Raw genomic sequence first — 18866 nt, 5'->3', positions numbered from 1 at the left:
TACCGATGGAGATATTCCAACACATCTGCTCTCCTGCACCTGGACTCATGGGCAATCATGCATGCCATACAAAAGTCAAATACTCCCTAATCTGATTTTGACTTCTACAGGTGTACAAAATCAAAATTCATTTATTTTAATTTATTAAAAGATATGGTGACAAACTAAAAACGATATAGTTCAGTTTTACTTAAAGCTGAACTATGTGTATGTGTGTGCCTTCAAATCACACACTATCCAGATTAGTTCCTGCAGTTTTCTTTCTTCTTTTTTGGGGAAGTGATTTGCCATTGCTTTCTTCCTAAGGCTAAGAAAGGGGAACTAGCTGACTTCATTCCTTAAAGTGGGATTAAAACTCATGGTTTCCTGGTTTCTAGCCTGGTATTTTAACCATTTGCACCAAACTGGCTCTCTAAAAATGTTTAAGGATTGCTCGTACAGTTATAGTATTATAAGCTAAGATTGGTAGAAGCAAATCCATCTTTGTCTACCTATATTTATGACAAAGCTAGACTTTTGGGATGGTCCTGCGTGCCTTGAAAATGTAAACAAGGATGAAGATTAGCCACACCCAAAATTTTATTTTGGTGTGGGTCATTAAATAACAGACTTTTCTCTCTCTCAACCCAAAATCAGATCATGACCCGATTTGGGAACTCCCAAATTACATTGCCAATTGTTTCTATGAAAGTCTGGCTAAGTACCTTACGAACTGATCAACAAACCACCAAAACACAAACATTCCTTGCACAAGAATATTTCAGGGAGACTCCTGTTCTAAAATTATATATTAATATTTGCAGCAAGTATTCACAACTTCCTGTTGCTTACTGACACTGGACTCCAGTTGTAAAAATGCCAAGATTAAATGGGGTTTTTTTTTGAGAGCCATTTCCTACCATGCTGTAGGATAATCTTCTCAAATCACATGGCCCTCCATATGTGTTACAGTTCTACTCCCATTGACCCTCAACTTTCATGACAACTGGATGATAGAAATGGTAGACTAATATATCTGAACTCCAAAGAGAATAAAATGCAGACAAATCTGCCTTTACTTCAAGAGAACATCCAGTCACACCTAAAGCTTGAAAGACTGACCCCTCTGGCTCTTTTTCATCTCTATGTCCAGCTTAGCCTCCAGGCTAAAGCAGGGGAAGACAGTGAACAAAGCCAGTCCACCAGCCTTGATAAAATTTCAACTTCTCTTTTGCTTTCTACCCTTAAGAACTCTGGGATTTCTCTTCATCTTCCCCATATCCCCTTTATGCTTCATCTTTTAGTTCATAAACCGAAGACAGGGATGCTTTTAATATGAATCAATCCAGGAAGCCTTTCTGCACAATAATCAAATAAAGCGTCTAATAAAATAGCCACTGCATGAATTAGTACCTGCATCTGATAGTTAATTGCCAGCCATAAAGATGTGTTAGATATTAAGGCACCAATGGATGTCCTTCCCACCCTACACCACATCATCGCAAGAGACAAAATGGTGGCTGTCGGGAAATCCCACTTACTTCATTTTATCATATTCTTGTGAGGTAGTGGTTATTCTTTCATCTCCAACATAAACTTCACAGAAAGGCCTGCAGCCGTTACGCTGCTTGCTGAAGAGAGGAACTGGAGTCATGATGATTGACTTTATGAGGATTGGCTTGCTGTGAGGAATAATGGGCTCATCTGCCATCATGTCACACATATATTCAATATATCTGGGAGCACACAAGAACATGGTCAACATATACAGTCAAACAAAGCTGCACGAGCCAAGTCAATGCAATACAGCTTCAAACATACATATCAGAGTAGTCAATCTCATCAATAAGTGTGCAACGGCATGTATTCTTTCTCCTACTATTATGCTGTACATAGTTAAACAGTATTGTAACTCAGAGATACTCTGAGAAGAATAAAGCCATCTTCTTTCAGTTCGTATAACCCCATAATTGGGAGACATGCTTGCTACAGACCAGCGTTTCTCAACCTTGGTAGCTTGAAGATGTGTAGATGATGTGTAGATTTCAACTCCCAGAATTCTCCAGCCGACATGGCTGGAAGGGAATTCTGGAATTCTGAAATTTGAAGTCCAGATGTCTTCAAGTTGCCAAGTTGAGAAACACTGCTATAGACCAATGGCTGAACCACAAGAGTGTTTTGCCTGTTTAGTTTAAGCGAGCATCATTAAGCTCATACTAAGAAACAAATGACTTTACAAAAAAAGATATTTTTTTCATTAATGTTTCATTTGTTATATGGCTTGGTCAGCCATAATAGATCATACTTACTTCCTATGCCCTAAAGAGAGGTCTAAATATGCAGCTGAGCAATGTTTGAGGAGCAAGTGGTTGTAATAAGGCTTATGGGGTTGTCATTAATCTCTGCAATTTTATTATTATATTCTCTCTTTTTGTACTCCGTCATATCTCTATGTTCGAATTTTTTATCAATTAAAAATATATCAGAAGCCTCAAAAAGAAATTAATTCAGAAATCTAAATATATTTAAAAATCATGAACTTTAAAAAGGCATAAACTTTATCAGCATAGCAAGGCAGCATTTGAATGATAGATGAGAAAAAGGAGCTCTCAATAGCTGAAAACAGGAAAAGAAATCAATGCTATCTTGTAGAATGAACAGATTCACACAATATACTATGCCTACTGTGGTTAAGCTTAGCATGCTACATGAGCCCAGACTAAAGTCAAATTGTGGTTAAGGAAAGATGTCTAAATTACAAGCTGCCATAACCAATTTATCAGGAATTAAATTTCCTTAACCATTGTTTTGTTTGTTGTATCAATCTGGGACTAACAGTTGTCAGTTAAGCCATTAGTCCTCCAGGACATGAGGTAAAAAGAGTGGTACAGCTGAGTCATTCCCATAATAACATTTTCACTGCTCCTGCTCTGTTACTAGGCCTCGTGACACACAGACACTATGTTTAAAACTCAAATGAGTTAGGGGATGTTAGCTTTCTTCCAGTCTGCATGTAACAGCCTTGACTTTATTGTGGCCATATTTTTATTTTTATTTTCAATTAAAACAAACACAATGTTAGAAAATGATGGGTGATGAAAAGATTGGTGGGATATTAAACTAAAAAGAAGGGGGGAATGAAAAACTCCAGTCAGGTCTGGCACGTATGCTGGATTTGCAGGAATGCTTTATTTGGAAAGTGACCTAAGCATTGTTTGATATTAACGCCAATATTACAATTATAAAAACATCTCACTATGGACTGTATGAAAAGGATAGAAGCCAGAGGAACCAAATGCCTTTGTAAGAATACACACTCTGCTGATCTGCTTACAACCCTTACCACTCTGCAAATTTTGCAAAAAAAAAAAAGAGAGTAAGATTTGTCTTTAAGGAAACAGGTTGATTCTGCAAACAACGTACCTCTTATGCGATGGCCAAATGCCGGGAGGACAACGTTTCATACTAAACATATAAACGGCAGCTTCAGCTGTGGTGAAGAGGCGACAGAAACATAGGAAAGAACAGACAACAACTGCCGATGCTGCTCTTCCGTCCTATGAAAAAACACAGCTCCATCAAAGAGGGAATTACTGAAAATCAAGCACAACCTGCATTAACTATTGGCAAGAAAATCTCCTCTCTTTTTGGTGAATTGCTCACCTATCTATATCCCACTCCTCTTCCCCCCCACCCCGTCAAACTGTTGCTGAATTGCACCTATTGCTGATCACTGACTGCAACAAAAGATTTGACTTGATTTAATATAGATGAGAAAAGCCCTATCAATCTCCTCGTCTGTAGATTGAGAAAATAAAGTCTGCAGTCTCAAGCTTACTTTCCAAACCCAGTACTAAAGCTAGGGTTGCCTTACAGAATTGCATTTATATATGAAAATCCAAATTAGACATAAGATTTAATATTATGGGGGAAGAACCTCCCCTCCGGAATGTATACTATAAATAGATGATTCCAAACCATTCAGACTCCTATTATAAAGGAGGTTCCTCAATCTGCTAATCATTTTGTTTGCCTGCTTCTGCTCATGTGTCTGCCATGTGGTATCATGAGCTCAAAATTCCTCTGCTAAGATATCAGTTCTGCAGTTTGGCAAGAATGATCCAGAAGCTGGAGAGAAAAGAATTGTCATACCAGGATACCACAGAGCGGATACTTTTGACTTCAGAACAACCCCCCATTTATTCATTCACTCATTCACTTACTTACTCACTTACTTATTTATAAACTTTATTGGCTGCCCATCTTACCCTAAAGGTAACTCTGGGCAGCTTACAGACATTAAAAATACATCTACATTAAAACCAGCCTTGCCTGGTAAAGCTACACGCGCTTCATCCCCACCAGTGCCTGAACTCCAGCAACCAAAAAAATAAATAAATATCATCCTTCCCCTTATTTTAAATATTTAGCATTGAATTAAAATCTTAGATTTCTGTCACGGTGTATAGATCTTCCCAATATATATTAGTTTATGGTTTTAGGATACTCTGCCCCCAAGCTATTCATGGTGAATTTTAAATGACTACAGATAGTCCTCAGCTTATGACCACAATTGAGCCTAACATTTTGGTTGCGAAATAAGACATTTATTAAGTGAATTTTGCCCCATTTTACGACCTCCCACAGTCGTTAAGTGAATCACTGCCGCTGTTAAGTTAATGGCACGTCTGTTAAGTGAATCTGGCTTCCCCATTTGACTTTTCTTGTCAGAAGGTGACAAAAGGAGATCACGTGATCCCTTACTTACAAGGCAATGCACAATGCAAACATTCTTTGGATCTTGCTTCAGCCACGAATGCATGTTCTTACAGATGCTGTAAAGGTTTTGAAGGTTTGGTGTACGCCTAGCCGGCCAACCACATTCAGATACCTGTTAAGGGAACACTTTGATTTATTAAATCTAATATACTGCCAACTATTATCACAATTTAAAAAAAAAAAAGCCAAGTCTTCAATTTAACCTATCCCACAGAAGTGATCAAGCCCTTTCTTTTCCTGGAAACAACGATGCTAAACTGGTGCCAACGGGTACCTGTTTTTCTCATAACAAATTGCGCATTGTGTCCCTTGTTCATCTTTTTGGAACCCTCTGAATGAAAGGTTTAAAGGAGGGGGGAAATAAAGAAGGGCGATATTGCAAGGATATTAATTGTGTCTGCAAAAGCACAGAAAGTCAGTCATTCTAGGTTCTTTAGCACATAGTTTTAAAAAACAGTAAGCTAGCTTTATCTAGTTCTCCTGAAACTTATTATTTTTTTAATATAATTAGCCTGCCATACTAAAAATTGGCTTTTTTGAAATCTCCTTTAGATTAATTGATTTGTTTACAGTGCTGCTCCTATTTTCAGACACTGGAACTGGTCACATTCTGAAGCTTCACAGATCGTTCATAGTAACAAGGCAGAAGCAGCATTACTGCAGGCAGAATACAACGTTGTCCAGTCCATTACAGGGCTGGTAGCCAATTGGAATTTGTAAACAGGATATGATGGCAATGCACTTCCTCTTATGGATTCCTGGAATATGATGGTTTGGGTTGTGTAAAATCATATCTGAAACGTTTACTTCCAGAAAACCTCCAGATCACCTCCAGAAGAGTCAGATCAGCATGGTCTGAGGAGGAACAGACTTCTTGAGTGTTCTTTGGAAGGTTTTGTCTCTGAAAGGGAATGTTTTGCATATCCCTAATTCAGAGACTGCTTTCTGGGAACCTGGAAAAACTCTACAAGGGCATCGCATTTTCTAGCAGCAAGTTTCAATGTTATAAGAGCTTGACCAACAATGGGGGCAACTCACAGCTTATGTGTGATTCCTCCTCTCCACCCCAAGGCTTTGAGGCAGCCCACAGAGCTTCGTTTGTCCCTAAAATTTAGCAGCCTAGAATGGCACTGAAATAGCTTGGAAGCGATGGCAGTTCAGAATTAAGATGCATATATAAAATGATATGCACTTAGAACTTATGCATAAGTTAAACAAAACCAAACCCATTAATATTTGGAAACAGATTTGCTAATGTTTTTGAATGGTCTTTCTCTTCATTTCAAATTATTAAAGCTGGCAGAATACAAACACACACAAATTCTTTCAACAGGTTATTTCTTTCTTAAGAAATGCTACTAGCAGAGGCAAGGGTATATGTGAGAGTATGTGTTATTTTGTCTGTAAATAATTTCATATCCTGCTCAATAGATCTTCTGGAAACATCTAGCAGGAACTACCACATCCACTCTCCTTCCTGTCTATTTATATATTTAGTTTATGAAATATTCCTTTCTTCTTTTGATTCCTCCCCCTTCCATTTTACTGGCAATCTCTTCTTCTCTTTGAAGAAGAAGATTGAATGAAGCCTTCAGGCTAAAAAAAAAAAAAGAGTTTGAGCTTTGATGATGGTTGGATGTCTGCTTGAAAACTTTTCTTTGACACTATAGACCAGGGGTGTCAAACTGCCGGCCTGCAGGCCAGATGCGTCATGCCGAAACCGCGCCCACCCCATTGCCAGCAATGGGAAAAAAATCACGATACGTTGCGACACGTCATTTGACGTTGGGAGTTCGACACCCCTGCTGTAGACGCTCCCTTACTATTTTCATACCAAGATAAGGAAGATGTACCATGAGATGGGCAATACTGCCATGCACCAAACATGATGGAGGAAAGTAATACTACTTTACAAACCCTATTGTGAAATCTGGAGGGCCGATACGATCTTGGAGACAGATTGTAGACAGCATAGCGTCCAGGATGTTTTGAGTCCAAGAACAGCCGCACATCTTCTATATTATTTTTTATAGCAGACTCAACACCTTCTGCTGGAAATGACATCACTAGAGAACGAAGGGAGAAAGTAAAAAGAAACAGTCAGGGCTGAACTCAATATATTTAATCTGCTCTTAAAAGAAAACCATGTTTAATAAAAAAAAAATTAATCATACCAGCAATTCTGGATGTAATGTATGATAGATCCAAATCCCCTTTTGCGTAACTGAAATATATATTAAAAAGAACTCAAGTTAAAAGTTAGAATGTGTGTCGGTTCAATAGATTATTGTTTTCAAGTGGCTTATCAGATTCTACTAGCTTTTTGTTCATCAAACAAGACCACCACCTGTTCTCCCTATCCCCAAGAGATGGTCACAAATGTGATTCTCAAATATCTGAACTATGGGAGATAGACTAAAGAGTCTAGAATAACACTGGTTAATACATATTGTAAATGGCAGGTTAAATGCCTGAACCATTATTAAAGGATTCTCAGCTTTCGAGAAAAAACAATTATCTCAAACCTGAAGGATTATGACCATTGCCTTAGATAATAGGTTTTATAAAATTAACTTTTTTCAAGCAGGGGGCGGGGAGAATATTCTCTTTGGAAGAAATCTGCATCTGTCCAGCTATTGGTAACTACAAGTATATCTGTATTCCTACAGCATGCCCAGTGGTGAGGTATGCTGGGAATCATAGTTTGGTAACATCTGGAGGGGCACAGGTTTCCTCTTCCTAGATCAGTGATGGCGAACCTTTTAGAGATCGAGTGCCCAAAACCGCCCTGCCCCCAGCCTGCCCCCGCTCTGCCTGCCCACCCCCACCCTGCTCCATCCTCACCCTGCCCATTCTCAGGGCCATCCACGGCCCGCCGCAGATCACCCAGGCAGCCCTGTAGCGCCATGGTGGCCACGCCCTCTGCCCATGCCCCGCAGCATCATCTGCTGCCCAGCTGCCCTGTGTTTGGCTGCGCTGTTCTGCCCAGGCCGCACCCGGGAGTGACTCTCCTCCAGGGGGGCTGCTGATGAGGAGGGGGCTGCGGGGGGAGGCGGGGCTGGGGCGACGGCATATGTGCCCACAGAGAGAGCTCCGAGTGCCGCCTCTGGCACTCGTGCCATAGGTTCGCCACCACTGTCCTAGATTATATCAATGCTCCGCGAAATTAATAGGCTCTTTTGTTATTACATCAACTCCTTCAAGATACAAGTTGCAATCCTCCACTCTCTTTTGTACTGTACACAAATGACACTAAATGGCTACAGAGGGAAGAAGGAGGAACAGGAGGCAGAAGTAGAATAGTACGGTAGTTCTCAACTTACAACCTTTCATTTAGTGACTGTTTGAAGTTACAATGGCACTGAAAAAAAGTGACTTATGACTGTTTTTCACACTTATAACCACTGCAGTATCCCAATAGCCATGTGATCAAAATTGGGGTGCTTGGCAACTGGCATGTATTAAGACGGTCGCAGCATCCCGGGGGCCATGTGATCCCCTTTTGTGACCTTCTGACAAGCAAAGTTAATGGGGAAGCCAGATTCACTTAACAACCGTGTTACTAACTTGGCTGCAGCAATTCACTTAACAACTGTGGCAATAAAGGTCATAAAATTGGTTAAAACTCACCTAACTGTCTCGCTTAGCAATGGAAATTTTGGGCTCAATTGTGGTCATAAGTTGAGAACTACCTGTAGTGAACGTATTAGGCCATAAAATACACAGATTAGCTTTAATGAAGTGGTCTACAAAATAATGATCAATTATGCAGTGTGACATAATGGTGAATCAATTTCAAACAGTGAACTAATATTATGCAGAAAGAAAGTTAATTTAAGTCGGCAGAGATTGTTTTAAGACTCCTTAGAGGATGGCATTTTTAGAGTTGAAAAACAGATTTAGTAAGCTAGAGAAGTTAAACAAAACACCCACATCCACACACAAAAGTGACAAAATCCTTTAACCAGCTATTTGAAGTCTACCTTCCACATTTATGCTCAGGATTTCTCTCTTCCTTTAATCAATTATTAACTATTATTCCTTAATCAACTATCAACTGAGACTTGATCTCCCTTGCCAATTTGCTTCACAGCAAAGCTATGAATTGAGCAAAATTCTTCCTGAACGATGGCCCGGACTACATAGGTGAAGGATAGAGGGAATGACTGGAAATTATGGGCACTGCAATTGAAACTATTAGGAAGGAGCCGGTAGGCTGGCCTAGGCCTACAGCATCTTAATTAGTACATTTTGAGATGCTAATAATCTCAATAATTGACCAATTTTGGCAGGCCGCCTAACAAATCACATTTGTCCAAGTCAGTGGATTCTTAGTTTGGTCTAAGTAGAACTATGTGCAAAATCGGGCAAGAACCCAGCAAGCCCTTGGGGTATCAATTGCCCTTCTCTATCCTACGTAACAAAGATATGGTAACTTAAATAGGAATTTTGATATTTATACAGAAGCTTAAATTTTTCATGGGGCCTGGATACCAGAGCCAGAGTTTTATATAGAGATCCATTTTTATCTATTCTTTAGTGTTTGCAACAACTTTTTTTTCTCCATTTTGTGGAGATCTGAACATGTAACAATCCACATGGAGATCATTACATAGTGTGTGCACATTTCAATTTAGTTGTTGCAATACGTTTACCGGAATTATGCCTTTCAGAAAATGATTTTAGTTTGAATAGGTTAATTCAATTTAACATGGTTCACAGAGGTTATTTTATCTGGCTACACACACCCCTAAAAATATAGCCCCATTCTTTCAAGTCCTAAAAATAACACAGAAATCAAGGATTTCAGTGGCAATACTTCACAGTAATCTGCTTCCTACTATATGTGTCCCTACTGGAGGAGAAAAAAGCAGCCAGGAATACAAGATATGGCAATTTAGTGGGCTAATGAAAAAAAAAGAAACTCTAAAGTTATACATGTACCAAGAATATGATACTAAATATAAATGTAACTGAGAACATAATGACAATGTCTTAATTCATAAGGTTACAGGTCTACATGCATGCATGTGCTAAAACAATGAGCAGAGATCACAAGGCACAGGTAAAACCTGAGAGTTCAGAAAACTTTTTGGAGTTTCATAATGGCTGCTAGCATGCACAGACAGTACAAATACTAATGTAATGAAGAAATATTTACCTTGGGCTGCTAAGGAACATGAGTATGGAATGACGAAAAGCAATGGGGAAAAATGGGTAAGGAAAGAAGCATCACACACAAAATCCAAAAGTAAAATAAAACAAAGCAGAAGTCACCCAAAAAGCCAAAGTAAAGATGGGGGAAAAAATTGAACTTTCCAAATCAATTTTTGCTTTTGTTTTTCCTAGCCCCAAATACTTTAGCCCACATTAAATTGGATGGATACCATTATGAATAACAAGAACCATCGATGTGGGTGAGAGCCAATACTGACAACCCTTCCCAAACTTAGTTGACTATTTTCACAAATATTGTTTATGCCAGACGGATGCACTTGTGTTTCCGTGATATATTCCGAGAGATACAGTAATTTTTCATTTGTTTATTTGTAATTTCTACCAATTAAAATGTTGCTTATTTCCAGCTAAGAATGCTTGGGTCAAGTTATAAATGTTCACAAGATACAAAAAAACTACTCCAATCCAATAATTTATGTTATCTCTCATTATATACCACAGCCTTCTTTGGCCTGAAGCTTTCAAGTTATATTAAGAGTACTACTTATGGATTTTCTAGCCAGCAAATGTTCCAAAACATCTGATCATTACCTAAGAAATCAAATTATTTTCAGAGAAGCCCATTTAGGGATTCAAAATATAAGTTAATATATAATATGCAAGTGGACAGACTTTTCTATAATAGAACATTAAGAAAGCACAGACCACTAATTCTGCTGGATATAGAGAGATAATATATGACTCTCTGGATCTTGAATAAACATAAAAGATACCCTATAAGAGTGAAAATAACATCATTGTGTTAGGATACCCATGCACATGTATTCTCATGGGAGCAATAAAGAAACTAACATGATCACTGTGTCCACTTTAGTAAAATCCTTGATTGTGTTTTCTAGTTTTTTTTGTAAAAATTAATTTCACTATATTGGAGTGAAATTAGGTTGTCAATATTGAAGGATCAATCGCTTTTGAGTTCTTGCACCATCAAATCTTATCCTGTGACTCAAACCATGAAGCACCAACTAAAATACAGTATTGGTAGTAAACGTAAGATTTTTTTTTTCTAAAGTGGGAGGTCAAAAGTTTTTCCCACTGTCGCTACCCAAATGCCAATAATGTAAAAGCTCAGAAGCCACGAGATATCAACCCATGAAATATGACAAGGTATCTCCTGAGGTCCTTCACCTTGCCCAGGAAAGACCCCGCTTGAAAGAAACGATTCCAGTCCATCCCAATGAGAATTCCCTCTGACAGTATATAGCTGCTAGCATTCAAGGACTGAGTGACTAACAAAAAGGTAAACCTAAACCTAAGTGAGCTATTTGAAATCTCAGTGACACTGAACCCATTGTCTTAGTTCAATGCCAGCAACAGAATGACATCATGGAACAGTATGTGGGTTAAATGATTTATGATTGGTTAGCCTAATCTGATGTCATAATCCCTCCAGAATACTAGACCTGAACCTCCCTATAAATCAGTTTCATTTACTGCTAGCTAAATACTTAACAGTCTCATAAACTTTTCATCAAGTTAGGCTGCTGAACAGCAGAGGAAGAAGTATGTTCTTTTTCCAGTCTAACTGGTTATTTCTTCCTTGCATAAAATGCATGAAGACTTTGAATTATGTGAAAACTGTTCTATGGATTAACACTGAGATGGAGGACTGTGCCTCTTTTTCCCACTGATCTCTTCAATAGAGTAGTTATCCTTCAAAGGTACCAGTCACATACTGGACTACCTAAGATTAAAAAAAAAAGTCCATAAAGCTCTCTGATCCTATGATGGGTACTTACTTTAACCTTCAGGGTAACCAAATAAGTTATTTTATTTCATTCCAAGTTTGCAGTACATTGAAAGTAAAAACCAGATGAAGATCGATAAAACTGGAAAAACTGTTATAGATTTCTTTGCTGCTATCCAAAGAACAGAAGTTCCCATCCTTTTCTTTTAAGCAGATCATTACACTATCATCAAGACCTTCTTCAGAGCCTATATAAACAAACCTTTTCTCTTGAGCAATGAAGTAATAACCATTGCTCTCTGCCCTTCAAATGTGCAAAGAGGAATTGATTCATGCTGAAGTCACACCAGGCAACAATATTTCAATACACAGAATGCAGCATAGTACAACGGGTATTTGTGAAGCAATTATAACTTCAAATAACAACAGCAACAACACTGAATATTACAGAAAAGATGGCACTCAAGATTTGTTATTAGAATATCATCTTCCCTCACTGAATTATCTGCAGGGGCATCAATGATCTGGAGATCACGGAAACTTTGGTCTAAACTCTAAAACTTGACTCCCAATGTGACAGAGTGCCATCTACTGTATAGTTTGTCCAGCATTTTGTCCAGTTCCTTGCCCTATTTTTAAAAAAATATTCTTGCAGTTTAGAAAAAAAAAAACGAATGGGGAAAATAGCATGTAGCAAAGCCAATCACTATAAACATAACCTACAGTTCCTTTGATCAAATTTAGAAAATAAAATAGCGAGTATTTGCAATCCCGAGATTTGTTTATGTTCTGTCATATAAGGGGTTTCTGTGATCGGCCAGATTTAGCATGACAACCATTACAGGGGTTCAAATTCTCAAATGTGCCCAATTCACCTGCCCCCGCCCCCTTGAAAATCCTGGTGTAGAGCAGATACAAAACTGTATGTAAACAAAAAAAAAAAAATCCTTCTCTGCTTTAGGAAAAAATAGACGAATACAACCACAGATTCAATTAATTCCATTTCACTCGTACACCAGATATTGTATTCAAAAATTACTGTCATAAAACAAAAGCAAAAAAACAGGGCTTCTCATGTTAGTAAGGCAGCTTAATCCTGCAGGCCTTAAAAAAATGGAAATCCATCTCATTACTCCTCATCCCATTTTGGCATTTTTTGAAAACAAACATCACATGGGTCACTCTGAACTCTCTGTTCCCATGCCCACGCTTCTTCTCAGACAATAACTGAAAGAAAAAAATGAAATGATCGACACAACCTCAGATGATTTAGAAACTATGAGTTGCTAAGGCGACACAGAACGGAGCAAGCCTTGAATGGTTACTACTGTCTTATCTAACATGTGAGCTAGATTCAAAACTAGATTAGAGGCGAAGCATAGCTTCAGTGAATAAATAAATGAGTGTTTGGGACCATTAATGGTGTTATTTTGAGCCTTACAGTGTGATTCTATAGCTTTAGTGGCTGGGAAATGATTCTAACTGAAAAGCCAGCTAGCTTGACAGCCCTGTTTTTAGAAATTCTCAGCTATGATTCCTCATATTCCTGCCATCTTGAACACACCATTGGTGATGTAATTTGCAATGCAGTATCCACAAGGGAATAATTTGACTGGGATTCTAGTTGTTTTTCATGTGTAAATTAGGTGCGCTAGTTTAAAGTCTAAGCATTAAGGATAATTCCAAAATGACAGTATAACATGCAGTAAAAACAACTGAAACACTAGAAATCATTTTAAAAAAGCATTCCACTATAATTGGAAATAAGTAATATAATATACAAGAAAAGGTGTTTTATTTTTTTTTTAGATTATGAAATTTAGGGACAGTAACCTGACCGTGCTAAGATTTTGTTGCCAAAATATTGGCATTTTTAACAAATCTTTTCCTCAATTTAAAACAGGGGTGTAAAACTGCCGGCCCGCAGGACGGACGCGTCACAAGGAAACCGCGTCCACCCCATTGCCGGCAATGGGGAAAAAGTTCCGATTAGTGACATCGTGAGTATGACATGTCTGATCTAAAACTTATCAATTTTGGGGGATTGGATTTAGGCTTATTTTCTTGTTTTTTAAAAAAACTGTTCAAAGGAAATGCCTCAGTTGAAATATTCACAATGGCAATTCTGCTTCAAGATCTAACATTTCTGGGTTTTCCTAGCAATAATTTAAAGCTACCACTTTCTTTCAGTAGCCTACTGCCGAACTAGTGGCAGAGCAATACAGAATGTTACAGTGGCTGATAGGTACAGTGGCTACCTATCCTTTATTATAAAGGGTGGGTCTCTATTTCAGAAAGTTGCCCTTAAAGATTTATTTAATTATTTATTTTCTTGCTTTTGCTCTTGAAATTTTCTATGTAAAGCCAAGTTACAAACACAAACTTTTTTTTTAATCCTTATGACCCTTTTTCAGATTTGTCTCTTTTTCGGGTTTGTCCTTCACTTAAGCCAGTTTGGTCTAGTGAGGGGTCCCCAACCCCCGGGCCGTGGACCAGTACCAGGCCACAGCATGCCAGCAACCAGTCCGCATAAACAAGCAAAGCCTCATCTGTGGGATGCTGGCAGCACACAAAACGACGCACCCTCCAGTCTGTGGAAAAACCTCTCTCCACGGAACCAGTCCCTGGTGCCCATAAGGTTGGGGACCTCTGGTCTAGTGGTTAAGGCACTAGGCTAGAAAGCAGGAGACCATAAGTTCAAATCTTGTCTTAACCATGAAAGCCAGCTGGGTGACCTTGGCCAGTTGTTCTCTCTCAGCCCAACCCACCTCACAGGGTTGCTGTTGTGTAGAAAATAAGAGGAAGGTAAGTTGAATATGTTCACTGCCTAAAATAATGTAAAAATAATACAGGAAGGATATAAATAAATATTTAAAAAAAAAAAATCAAGAAACTATGGTCACTGTATTAATGGGCAAACCATATATATGTATATACACATATATACAGGATGTCCAAAAAGTCAGGGCCCCATAGACCAATTACAAAATATTTTATTAATTAATTCTTTTTCAGAGAAAATGTTACTGTACTTAGGAATGTTCAAAGATCGTCTGTCAAATGAGTAAAAAGTACTTATAAGCAAATTTGCAAAAAATTTGAACACTGAATGTAATCTATACAATAAATTATCTATCGGACTTGAGTTTAGTGGCATACTGTACTTTAAAATGTATTGTCTTGGTATTGGACCACAAATAAATAAAAGTAAACAAATAAAATTAGTTTGCATATGAGACCTGACTCTTAGAACTTTACTATATTATTATTTTTTCTTTAGTGAATAAGGGTCATTCTGGCTGTATGATTTCTCAGAATTGGAATTCCATTTTTCCCCAATATCAATATTTCTGATACTTAATCTGATTAAGAAACAATTCTAGTCTCACAATCAGGCATGCTTATAAGTACTTTTTACTCATTTGACAGGCGATCTTTGAACATTCCTAGGTAGAGTAACATTTTCTCTGAAAAAGAATTAATTAATAAAATATATTGTATTACATCTCTGTTCAGATCAAAGATTTGTCATTTGATCTTAGTAGAATTCCTAGTCTTCCTGTCCACAAGACTGTAAATGGGTTGTAACTTATAAAGTAAAAACTCCAAAAAGAAAATAATGGTACCACATAAAATGCCCTTTGCACTGAGAACTGTAATACAGTGAATGGAAATATCAATACAGCCACATTTCTACTTACTTGGCTACAGACTGAATAACTTTTGAAGATGTATCCTTGATATTCGTGAAAAATCTTTCAGTCCCACCTCGAAGGATATCAAAGAACCCACTAGAAGACTGGTCACATTCTGCCACTATCAGCCCTAAAAGCCAAAAAATACAGTATTATAACCTAAAGCAGGCAATCACCATTATTCTTTCCTCTAAACAGACTTACATTTCCATTAGAAATGGCATTAAATTGTATTTCCATTTAAAAACAAATTCAGCAGAGCACTTTAGCTGCTGTCTTTATTTATGTTATTACCCCAGTCTGTGTCTTTTAATTAAAGCAATATTTTTCTACACAAAGAAGAGCAGCCAACTACAGTAATTCAACAAAAAAGCAGTGAATGGTCCCTCTTCTAAGACAGTCCCCGCATTCTGAAGCAGAGTCATGCAAACCTATTAGCTGCAATAAATAGACTCCAGTGCCAATACTGGTGCTCTAGTTAACTAATCTGTGTATCAGTCATCTGATCCAATGAAGTGACTATAAGTCACAAATTCACACATACAATTCTTGGTCTCTAAGATGCCCTGTTGTTTATGTATGCATATCATCTGTTCTGTACAAAGAGTGTAAAGACATAGAAGAATAAACTCCTAATCAATGGTAACACTATGTAAAATGTGGCCAGATATTACTAGTATAATTAATATATTCCTAATTATAATTATATTGTAATTATTCTGAAGGTCTATTAGGGCGGGGGCCCCCAATCCCAGGTCGCAGACAGGCACTGGTCCATGGGGCGCCAGAAACCGGAGTCTGAAGATCCGTGAAGCCCCATCTGTATATGTGCGGGATGCAGGCGGTGCACAAAACCACGTGCCCTCCAGTCTGTGGAAAAACCTCTCTCCACAGAACTGGTCCCTGGCACCCAAAAGGTTGGGGGCTACTGCATTAGGGCACAAATACATAGAAACAAGTCTAAAGTTCCTATATTTTGCTTACAAGTCAGGAAACATGCAATTCAGGGCTTTTCTTTCCTTTTTAATACAGTTTGTGTTCTAGGAATCAACGTTTCTCAAATTCATACTGTCAACAAATATTCAAAAACTTACATATGATTTTTACCTCTTCTTCAGAGAAGGATGAAGGAATCAGACTGGATTTTCTACATCAGACAGAATCATTTTCCCCCCTTTTACTCCAACATTCCAAGCTACTGTGGTTTGTTATGATTCCATGATTTACTTCAAGCCTGGAAGTTTGTTATATTTATATCTCACTTTCCTTCAGAAACTCCTTCCTTTTTAATCTTGGGAGGAGTTCGGGGTGTGAGAAAGCAGCCGGCCCAAAATTACCCAGTCAACATCCATGGCTGAGAATAAATTATGAAATGGGTCTCCTAATCTAACAACTTAACTGTAAATATGACGTTATCAATATGAAAAGGTAAGGAATTCATGAGTCTATTCAAAGCTTGATTACTATTATTTCTTACCAGGACTTCTGAATTTGGGGAAACTTTTTTAAAGTCTAAACTTAAAAGTTTAGTAGCAATGTTAAAATAAATAAGAATTGAGACTGTCAAATACTGTAAGAAAGGCTACATAAGAAAGATGCCAGAAATGTTAAAAGAAACAGTAAGAATTGGACAGTACACGAAGAAAATTCCATTAAACATCATACCTGCATTATATATATTGTTAAGCTGACCAGCAGGTTTTGAGTTCTGTGGCACCAATGCTGAAGATGGCTTAGGCTGAGCATAATTCCCATAGCCCCCATTTTGTTCAAGAAGCTGGAAAAAAAGCATCATAGCATGAGTGAACATAAATAAACTCCCACTCCTCCCCACCCACAGCCCATCTGCACTAAAAAGGTAATATTGAGTTCCTTTAAATACGTTTTGTTGATTGTAAAAATAGAATACAAGGATCACTGCAAATTTTCATTTTAATATAAAGCTCTAAATAAAGCATCCAAGAGGCAATAATCTAATCTATATGAAAAAACACTAAGCCAAATTATTAAAAATGGAGGACTGGCTTATATAGTCTGCTCTATTATCACCATCAACTTTCTTTTCTCCCTCACCTTTGGAATTTTAGCCTGGAGGAGCAGAAAGAGAACAGAATGAAAGGATAATTTGGGGAGGAATTATGCAATTCCCATTCCCAAAAGCTAATCATAATATTTCTCTTTTCCTCAGTTCCCCAAAGCCCTCTAAAATGACATCATCGATACTCAACATTTTGCAATCCTTCCAATAATGCCCAAAGCTGGCCACTGTTTCTGTCCCATCCAAGGACAAGGTCGTGTTATTCCCTTGCTCCTTTTCCTGCAGAGGATAGGGGGTTTTTTTTATAAAAAAAAAGGGGGGGGGTGCTGCCCAGTTTAAAAACATGGCTGCTGCCGCCACCATAGACTTTTACAAAAGCTAAACATCCTTAAGTTAAATTCCTGATGACTTCATCGACACATGCACGACATTTTCCTGGCAGAAATAAAAGAGTGGTTTGATAATGCTTTCTTCCTAATCTCACCTACATTTCTGGGGTCCCTGGGATTCTACCATCTGACTATTAACCAAGTCCAGATCTACCCCGGGGTTTTAGTTCAGTAAAGACAGGCTAAGTGTTGCCACATAGCTGAGAACTGGTTTCACCAAACTGGATCTATTATTACCTCTGTGATAGGGGACTTTGGATTCACATTTCTAGCAGCTGCAATCTCCTGCAGCTGATTGACAAGCTCAGTAATGGACAGCCTCTCTTCTGGATTCACCCTCAAAGAAGAACCTAAAAACAATGCAAGGAAAAGATCGGTGTATGTTAAACGTTTGCCAACAGGACCTATGATCATTTCTACGATGTAACTCTGAAATGCCAGCAGTAGGAAGTAGCTAAAATGAAGCCACACATTTAAATTATACTAAAAAAATAAAAAAGACCATCTTTTTGCATGTACCAGTTTTCTTCCTGAATTAAGAATAGGCCAGCTCTTCCTAGTCCCATGGTGGCGAACCTGTGGCACGTGTGCCACAGGTGGCACGCAGAGCCCTCTCTGTGGGCACGCGCGCCATCGCCCCAGTCCTAGGCCTTCAGCTGGGTTTTATAAAACCTTTTCACTTTAGGCCTCCGCCGCCGTGTGCAAAAAAAAAAAAAGGCTCAATCAATCAATCAATTTCAACTTCTTGCGGGGAAAAAAAAAGATCTCGCAAAGTTAGAATTGATTGATTGAACTTTTTAGTCCCACCCAGTCTGCCGTTACCACCGCAGCCATGCCCACCCAATGGGCCACGCCCATCCAACTGGCCACATCCACCCAATGGGCCATGCCCACCCGGCACCCGATGATACATAAGTGGCTTTTGGGTTGCAGTTTGGGCACTCGGTCTCTAAAAGGTTCGCCATCACTGTCCTAGTCTATCCTCTTCAAATGGGTTGTACTTGTAATGGCTCCCATTACTGCTCTCTAGCATGGACACTGAGAAGCAGGAATGATGAATA

General features: G+C 38.4%; 1 protein-coding gene across 1 annotated transcript in view; it reads right to left on the bottom strand.

Moving 5' to 3' along the window:
• GAK (cyclin G associated kinase) overlaps window positions 1-18866 on the bottom strand; it is a 75023-nt gene that overhangs the window by 28312 nt on the left and 27845 nt on the right. The window contains exons 9-16 of the mRNA XM_015821239.1: window positions 18043-18155; window positions 17044-17155; window positions 15385-15508; window positions 6933-6982; window positions 6676-6824; window positions 4748-4870; window positions 3403-3536; window positions 1521-1715 (exon numbers count right to left, since the gene is read on the bottom strand). Of these exons, the coding sequence (XP_015676725.1) occupies window positions 1521-1715; window positions 3403-3536; window positions 4748-4870; window positions 6676-6824; window positions 6933-6982; window positions 15385-15508; window positions 17044-17155; window positions 18043-18155 (1000 nt within the window). The remainder of the gene's footprint in view (window positions 1-1520; window positions 1716-3402; window positions 3537-4747; window positions 4871-6675; window positions 6825-6932; window positions 6983-15384; window positions 15509-17043; window positions 17156-18042; window positions 18156-18866) is intronic.

This window comes from Protobothrops mucrosquamatus, unplaced genomic scaffold, assembly GCF_001527695.2.
Source record: "Protobothrops mucrosquamatus isolate PMUCROS unplaced genomic scaffold, P.Mucros_1.0 scaffold1284, whole genome shotgun sequence".
Taxonomy (NCBI): Eukaryota; Metazoa; Chordata; class Lepidosauria; order Squamata; family Viperidae; genus Protobothrops; species Protobothrops mucrosquamatus.
Note: the sequence above shows the minus strand (reverse complement) of the source record. Positions and strands in the feature narration are given on the sequence as shown.